Raw genomic sequence first — 8,781 nt, forward strand, 5'->3', positions numbered from 1 at the left:
AAGTTAGGGATTCCATTGACTTGTTGGCTCCCAGCCCAAAGCTGTTTCCAACTGGTCACTGATCCCATTGCTTCAGGGATTCTAAAATGAGGTTGAAATAAGGAGATGATGCTAAGCTTCCACCTTTCCAGAAAGAGTCTCACATTTTCTTTCGTTTTTTTTTTTAACACTCAGCGCTATTAATGTGTCAGAATGAGCAGAAGCAGCCCTTCCCAATCTACTGCCTGCTGACTTATAAATGCCTTGCCCAGGTGGGTTCCAAACTGTAGCTGCTGCTTTCGTCTTGTGTCAACATCTAAACCAAACAAAACTTACTTCCTTGGAAGTCAAAATCCATGTAGAAAAGGTTGAAGTTTGTAAATTTCTTCCTGGTTGCAATTTTTTTCAGTGTATTGGAGAGTTGTTCTGCTCTCTGAATACAAAGGAAGAGGGAGAATTCCATGAAGCCTAGACTTTGACTTTAGTGAGACAATTCAGGCAGAACAAAGACATCAATAGTCTCCACCCCCACTCCGAGCCATCAGCAGAGAGCAGCTCTGCACATTAAATTCTACTCATGCACAAATGGCCAACGAACATACAAAACCGTTAAAATTCATTAGGAACCAAATCAGTGCAAATTATCACTTCCCCCTCACGGGATTGGCAAAGAAATGATGAACAATCATGACAATATAGATATTGCCATGGGACAGGTGATTGAGAATGTCAATTTGTTTAACCTTTCTAGAGAGCAGTTTGGCTATGTGGATCAAATTCTTAAACATGGCATACTCTTTGACCCAATCACTTTCCTAGGAATTTGTCTTAAGGAAATAGACATGGTACACAAAGACATACACCTATATATAAAGACACAAAGGTTCATCATAATGTTATTTATCACAGGGAAAAATTGGAAACAACCTATATGTCCAACACCAAGGGAGGAAATAAGTCATGGTACATTCACATGCTATATACTCTAAATGATTACAAAATTATGATGTGGAGGAATAATTTATGAACACTGGAAGGCATGGAACAATATGTGTATTCGGATACTATGTAGGCAAAAACCTAAAAATATCTGTCTGTGAAAGTAATACTGGAAAGGCATACCTACATATTAACTTTGAGTGGTGGGATTTTGGGTGATTTTTGTTATTGTTCTTTGTGCATTTTTACATTCTCCAAGTTTTTGTTTTTAATTGAAATACATTTGTTTTTTAAAAAAAATTCAATGAATCTTACAAAGAGATTATTCAGCATCTGTGAAAGAGGCCCGTGAATCAGGGGTTCCCTCAGCGAAGAGAGGCAGGCTCCGCAGCACCTGGTCCTCACTTACCTCGGGAGAGCTCCGGTCATACTCAGAGCCTAACCTTGCTCACCTCTCTCTGCCTCTACAAAGATGCCCAGGACCAGCTTTAAAAGGGGTGTGTGTGCGTGCATGCGTGTGTGCATACAAGAAAGACAGACATACACACAGACAGTGACTGAGAAACACATGTAGGTGACAGACCCAATGTGAGGAAGAAAGAGACAAACACGGCACCTCATATTCTCTCGGCTCCTCCAGCACCCGGCAGTTTGATGTTTTTATTTGCCAGCTTGGAGGCCCTCACCCTGCCAAAATGCCCTCTCCCATGAAAACACTGCAGCAAACGCAGGGCAAGAACGATCAAAGACGGAATCAAAGGGCCTGAGACAGTCCTACCTGGGAAGTGAGAGTCCGGAGCGTCTCGTTGGAAGACATCCAGCCCTGGCAGGGGCTGACCTGAGAGCAGGAAAATGCCACTTTGATTACAGAGGATCAAGAGGACACAGTTTGATTACAGTGCCCGTAATGGGGAGGGCGCCCTAGGAAAAGTCAGTGCGAGCTCACCTGGAGACAGTTCAGGAAGGAGTAGAAGTGCGCATAGGTCACGTCCTTGTTTAGCTGGCCTGGAAAACAGAGAGGTCTTGTTATGTTGCATGCACTTGGATATAGCAGACAACTGGGGACACTTGTGTGTGACCGTGTGCCCCTTGCAAAAGGGTGACACTCTCAGGGACCTGCCATGATTTTTCACTCGGCATTGCTCTTGAAGAATGCCTGTGCTTTCCTTCTGTCTGCCTAGAAATTCAGACCTGGAATTGGGGAGGGCCCCTGAAGAGTTTACTCCCATCTCAAGCTCTTGGCATGGGTGAGGGCAGGGTCTGAGGGGCTTGACCTTATCTGGACCCCAGGTAGAGGGATACAAGGGCACCACATGGACCGGAACACCACTAACAAAGGCCTTGGCAGACCAGTGGCTTTCTGCTGGCAATGGTATGACATGCCAAGTTCCCATGGAGCACAGGGGGCATTCAAAGTGGTAGTTAACCAAATCCTCATATCCAAGTTTGTGAAATGCTCAGATCTGACCCAATTATCCCCTCCTGAACACCTGGCAGTACATTCTGAGGTCTGAAGGTCCCACCCTGCACTGTCCTGCAGTTTGGTGAATGAAGCCCTCCAAAGTACTTGGGTGGCCACTGGATGGGGGAGGTCAGCACATTTATCCCTCTTGACTCAGAGGGTGTCTTATTTGAGCCCTAATTAGTAGATATGCTCTACACTTATTTTTTGGTGCCAGTTAAAGAGGTCCATAAGAATAAAAGTGGTAAGTGCCATGTGCGAGTTCATCCAGAGCCATTCCAAACATCAGTTGTAGACCCAGAATCCGTGGGGGTTATTTCTTCTCTCTCCTCAAACATCTCCTCTCTCCTCCAGCATATCCACCCCCAGAAGCAATTTGACTTTCATGGTGTGGCTGAGACACAAAATCTAGGCTTTCCCAAATCTCAGAGGTGAAAGACTGATGTCTTATCCATTAACACTTCTCTCATGCTCCAAAAAATAAAGGAAAATAATAGGACCTATCTTGGAGCGAAGAGAAAGATTGAAGGTGATGGAACATAGTCTTATTTTTCACTTACACCTCAAATCAGTTAGACTCAAAGCTAGATTCAATTTTCTTGTCATAGAGGCAAAATATATTATCTCTCTGTGTGGGTGAGTGAATCCCAAGACTGGAAAACCACAGGCTTATTATCGCCATTAAAGTCAAAGTGACACACCAGGCCTTCTCTATTCTCCAAAGGTGTCTGCATCTTCACATTTTAGATGAATCCCAAGCCACTGGCTTCTGTCTTTGTTTTCATTTTATGGGCTCAATGTGGAGCCCTGAGCTCCCATCTTTCTCCAACATCTTCCTTTCTATCACTGATGCTTCTTTCCCTCTATTTTTTTTGGTGTGTTTTTTGTAATGTGCCTCCTTTCTGTATGTGTCCCTGACTGGCTCAGTCAGCCCAGCAGGTGCAGTGACGGACACCTCCAACCTGCACTTCCCACCCTCCATCCTCCATGTGCCCTAATGACTTGGCTCTTGCCCCCTGCTGGGACTGCCCCTGAGCTGCAGCCTTCCCTCTGCCATCTTGTTTCTCTTTGGGACTGGGCCTTGTAATAAACCTTAGGTAGCTTGGTTGGGGCCCTGACACCCTGCTTGGTCCCAGTGAGTCCTCTCTCCCTGAGAGGTGGCCATTGTCTTTTTTCCTTGTCCAGTGGCTGAAGTCTCTTCAACCTGGGGGAGGTGGCACCTCATGCCTGACCAAAGGTAACACTTCTCTACCTCTCCCTCCCCACCTGCAAGCCTGGATTGCTCTGATATCTAGAGGGACCGGAGTTTGCCCTGCTTCTGGATATTGGGGACTCATCTGCTGGCCCTCCCTTGGTGGGTTAAGCCCAGCCATGGCCTTGTTCTGTCATGGCTTACTCCCCTCTTCCTGTTGTTCTACTGCCGAGGTCCCAGCACATCTTAGGATGAGAACACAAGGCGTGTGCTCCCTCTGGACCTTCTCCCAATCCCTGCCGCTTTCCCTTCTATCTCCTTGCTATTCTGGCATGGGCTCTAACTGGACCAGGTTGATACAGGGAAAACCCTCAGGTGAGTAGGGAATCTGTTGAACAGGATAAGGGCATGCTAGCTGTAGTTAAAAGATAACTGGGAAAGGTGTAATGAATTGCTTTCCCTTTTCTCGGGTATTTCTGCCTATTAGAGGGTAGAGTGACTCCAGGGCTGGTCATGTGGAAGGTTGGTTAGGAGTCCTTGTGATGGGCTTATGGTATAAAGAAGAGGAAGAGAGGAAAGTGTTCTTACATTTTTCTCCACTTATTGGAACTGTCAGTTGGTCATTTGCTCCTTCTCTTACTTTTTATCCCTGTTACTTTAAGGGTATTTTTGCATATTGAGGAGACCTGGGATAAAAACTGATCGCACCTACATGTTATACCTGCAAAGAGGCAGTGTCTGTGACTCCTTAGTTTGAAAGTGAATGTGGTGAAGAAAGCTGTTCAAGAATGCCCAGGACAGGGGCAGGAGGACTGTCCCACAGTGGCCAGGAATTATCAGGGCAGAGGAACTATCAGCGTGTGTGTGTGTGTAAGGGGTAGAGAACCAGTGGGCCGGCTAGTGGATGCCATATGCTTCCTCTGAAGATTAAAGGCTGTGTTCTACTTCAGCTGGCTAGAGTAGCAGCTTGAGTCTCAGTCATTTGTAAGTTCTTTAGGGCAGAGTCTTTGGCATGTATCTAATGCTGGGACCATAATTGAAATTTTAGGTACCATAAAAGCTTAGTACCAACAAAGATCAGACACACCTCCATGAAATACCATCTGAATGTACTAAACCTTAGTGAAACCACATTAATTCACACAAGGAGGAAGCTAGTAATAAAATATAAAGTATACTATAAGGTATTTTGAAATAGATGAGGTTTCAAATTTAAGAGGAATTGGGGCAAAATTAAATGCTGCTGTTGGTGTTTTGTGGTAGAGGCCCTTCTAGGAAGGCCTACCTGCAGACGTATTTGTAGCCAGCAATCCCGAACTTCTCAACCACAGTCTACCCTTCAGATAGTTCCCAGAATGCCTATGGCTTGTACCAGGGTCGTGGACACTCAGTAATTTCACCGTCAGGACCTATATACTATTCTCCCTGGTGGAGTTGTCTTTTATCTCTCCTTTGAGGTCAAGGACTCCGTCTTAGTACCATCTTTACTTCCAAGGCACATAATAAGTATCTCAGACATATTTATACAAAAATTGCCTTCCTCATAGATGGTGCCTGTGAGGACTCATCCCTGGTCAAGCTTTCTCAAAAGATCAGTGTAAGTAGCATCCTAACATGTGAGACTTACTTTCTGGTAATTCCTCAAAAAGACATTATATTCTTGCCAGGAATTTTGATTGCTGGTAGAGACGGTGGGGCTGGCACAGCCCTTGGCAGCCATGCACTGACTGGTAGTGACTCACAGACATGGCTAAGAGGAGAGATGCCAGGAAGGATTCATTACTTCCTGCTCCCTAGCAGGAGTGAGCTGGGAACTATTCTTGTTCTGGGCCTCCATCACCTACTGATCTGACCTGACGCTGTGGCATTGAGCCTTTTCTTTGCTGAATGGTCAGGCTGAGTTCTTACCTGTCTGTGAGGCAGCAGAGAATGTATCCCAGATCTGGGGCTTCTCCCCTGACCCCTTCTGCTCCCTGATCTCTTTTTTAACCCTTAAGCGGTGGCTAAAGTTAAATCTGAAGATCATCATCATCATGTTTCCAGGCTTGAAGACAGAAATAAATGGAAACTCCCCTTTATTTGCTTATATAACCCTTAGCACAGTGGCCTGGGAATCAGACTTGGGTGTTTGGCTATTGATTAAGATGAGATTCACCCTAACCAAGGTGGAGGAACGAAACCCTGAGGCTGGCCCAGCATTAGCCTTCTTCACTGCTGGTTCATGTTTGGTGGGAAGGAAGATCCAAAGATTGGAATGAGAGTGGGAGCAGAACAGAGACAACGTGAGGGCAGGAGCCCTCTCTTCAAGCCTCTCATCTTAAGTGAGTTATGAGACTGACACTGCCAAAGGAGGAACGAGGACGCTGGGCAAATCCCGCCTACTTCCCTAGTCTGTCTAGGAAGGACCCTGGTGCTTCGTTGAGGAATTTATACTTTATTTCCCATGGCAACCAGGCAGCAGGGATAATTTAGGATGTGAATAATAACTTAAAAACATTAAACAAATTTTACATGGTTTCAACTTTCTCCCTAATTGGATTTTTTTTTTCAAAGCTAGGGTTGTTTACATAGAACAAGCTTGTCCCCCTTTTCTTTCTACCCCTTTTGTGCCATGAAATGCTAGTGCATGATTAGTGGCTGCAGAGAGGCCATTTGAGGACAAGGCTAAGCCTAGAGCAGGTTTCTCAACCTTGGCACTATTGACAGTCTTGGTTGTGGGGGTCTGGCCTGTGCACTGTAGGATGTTTAGGAACACCCCTGGATTCTATCCCCTAGATGCTAGTAGCACCCCCCTCCAGTTGTGATAATGGGTGGGGCAGGGGAGGGGGTGGGTGGGTTAACCCTGGATGAGAATCTCTGGCCTAGAGAATCCACGGAAGTGATTGATGAGTCCCCCAATCACCTTTTTCCTTCCCTTGCTCCCTTCCAAATTGCATGGAGTCATTATTACGTCCTGGGGCTGAGTCAAGTGAATTGTGTGGAGTATCTGAGAGAATTTGTGGAGGCAGTCTAACTGGAGTTCATGGAAAGAGAGTGGGATTGGAATTCACAAAACCTGAAGTCAAGTCCCTATTAGTAGGACAGAATAAATTGGAAGCATATCTCCCCTGCCTCCAACTTGCCTTCCCCAAGCATTTCTTCCCACGGGAGAAATCTGGGAATCTGAAAACCTCTGTAGGGGGAACTGAAATTTTCATCCCCGGTGGGATAGGTCAAAGAGACATTCTCAGCCCAAGTGGTTGTCCTTCATGTGTCCAAGGCGGCCCAGAACGGAGTCAAGTTCTCCTCAGCATGATCATGTTATCGTTTCTAAGGGAAACACGTCCAAGCCGTGTGAACAGGAGGAATATACTTTTCCTCGTGCGAGGCTGGACAAGGTTTTGCTTGGAGAAGAATAACGTGTGTGGCACACTTGGCAACTGAAGAGGAAAATGAATTCAGTCTCATTGGTGGGGAGTCTGGAATGTGGATATTTACAATTGTCCCCTCACTGGAGGGAGTAGCGCCCTTTGATAACTGGTTAAAGGGACCCTAATCTGTTCTTGTGTGGGGAGAGGTGGAACTTCCTGAGGGAGGAGTTAGGGAGGTTGGCTGAAACAGGGACTGCCTGGGGAGGACAAGAGAGGATTGGGAAGCTACAGAGAAGTTATCTATGCAGGCGAAAGCTCTCCGCCCTGCCCCCTAAGGAGCGCACTGAGGAGGAAGTTTTGGGTCTTCCCCCTTCGAACTGCTTGGACCTCCAGCACTCTTGACCTTGGGTTGGTCTAAGGAGGTGGCTATGACAATATGGGGGAAGGGGCAGCCCCTTTCCATGAGAGACTGGCACACGTGCTGTCAATGTGGGGCTGAGGGGAGGGCACTCAGGCCTCTCCTTGTAGATGTCTGTGAGGGAGGACTGAGGACAGCACTCCCTACTTCCTTTCCCTGCTTAATTTTCTCTAGTAACACATCATCCTCTGATGTACTTTTGGAGTCTTTCTCCCACTGGAATATGAGCCTACGATGGCAGAAATTTTTGACTGTTGTGTTCATGGATGGTTACCCAGTGCCTAGAACAGTGCCTGGAACATAATAAATATTTTTTGAAAGGACATTCTCCCCGAAACACAGAAAGAGAGCCTTGCTACACTCAGCTTACATGTACAACAAGCTATGCAACATTTGACAAGCTACCTAACCTCTCCAAGCCTTTGTTTTTTCTTCCATAAAATGGAATTAATGCAAACATCTATCTCAGAGGATTGTTTCTAGGATTAGCATGGTAGCCCTTCCTAATGTGAGTTACTACTACTTTTACAATGTTTGTAAGGCATCTGGAATGCCAGAGATGCTATTAGAAGTTCCGAAGAACTTTAAAGCATTTCAGAGCCGAGCGCTCCAGGAGAACGTAGAAGCAGGGAGCAAGCCCGCCTTAGGACCATGTTCTATAGAATTCTAACCGGCCACCAGGGTCTACAGAATTCATTAGGATTCTGGCCACCAGAGGGCACTCACCACTGAGGGTTGGAGAAATCCTTTGCTTTGACTCAGGGCTTTCTGTCTCTCGTTCGGGCTTCATTGGCTTATTCTAGATTTCACCTTCACTTAAAGGAGTTTCCCGACAAACTCTTACCTTTCAATTTGCCCTAATTCTTCATTAAATACTTCTGCCCTTTCTGACTTTGAATCTGGTTCTGCCCAACTTTGGATGCTGACCTTTAGATCTTGTACTTGGGTGCTCTTCCCTTCATCACTTCTGACCTGCATACTGTGGTGGCATTTTAGGTATATTCCTATACAATTTGATCTACATAAATGTAGACTGTGAATATATTAACATTGTTAAACAGTAAAAGTATCTTCAAACTGATACCGAGAGGATGATATTTGTTGTGCAAATTATCCCAGAGAAAGGTTCCATCTGGTAAGCCGTATAAAATAACATGGCTGCCATTGGGCAGGTGAGAATTTAGATACTTCAGAGTCTGCATGACCTTGGAGTACAATTTCTCGGGAGTGGTCATTTTTGGAACTGAGTCACTTTTCCTGTTGGTAAAAGAAACAGAAAATATATTAGTAGATTATAAGGATAGATGCATGCAAATACAAGATTACCACCCCCCCCCACCCCCACACACACACACAATGTAGTGGTTATTGCTGCTATTTGCAAAATACTTCTGGCTTCCTGATTCCCTTGTGGTTGGGTGGGCCATATGACTGGTCTGGC

The 8,781-nt window shown here is 45.6% G+C and overlaps 1 protein-coding gene across 5 annotated transcripts in view; it reads right to left on the reverse strand.

Annotated features, from left to right (window-relative positions):
• Nucleotides 1-8,781, reverse strand: part of AOAH (acyloxyacyl hydrolase) — a 180,343-nt gene that overhangs the window by 17,432 nt on the left and 154,130 nt on the right. For all 5 annotated transcript variants that reach the window (XM_070511887.1, XM_014840719.3, XM_070511882.1 and 2 more), the window contains 4 exons: nucleotides 8,425-8,597; nucleotides 1,865-1,923; nucleotides 1,697-1,756; nucleotides 316-412 (listed from right to left, as the gene is read on the reverse strand). In XM_070511887.1, coding sequence (XP_070367988.1) covers nucleotides 316-412; nucleotides 1,697-1,756; nucleotides 1,865-1,923; nucleotides 8,425-8,597 — 389 coding nt within the window. The remainder of the gene's footprint in view (nucleotides 1-315; nucleotides 413-1,696; nucleotides 1,757-1,864; nucleotides 1,924-8,424; nucleotides 8,598-8,781) is intronic.

This window comes from Equus asinus, chromosome 1, assembly GCF_041296235.1.
Source record: "Equus asinus isolate D_3611 breed Donkey chromosome 1, EquAss-T2T_v2, whole genome shotgun sequence".
In the NCBI taxonomy this organism is placed as follows: Eukaryota; Metazoa; Chordata; class Mammalia; order Perissodactyla; family Equidae; genus Equus; species Equus asinus.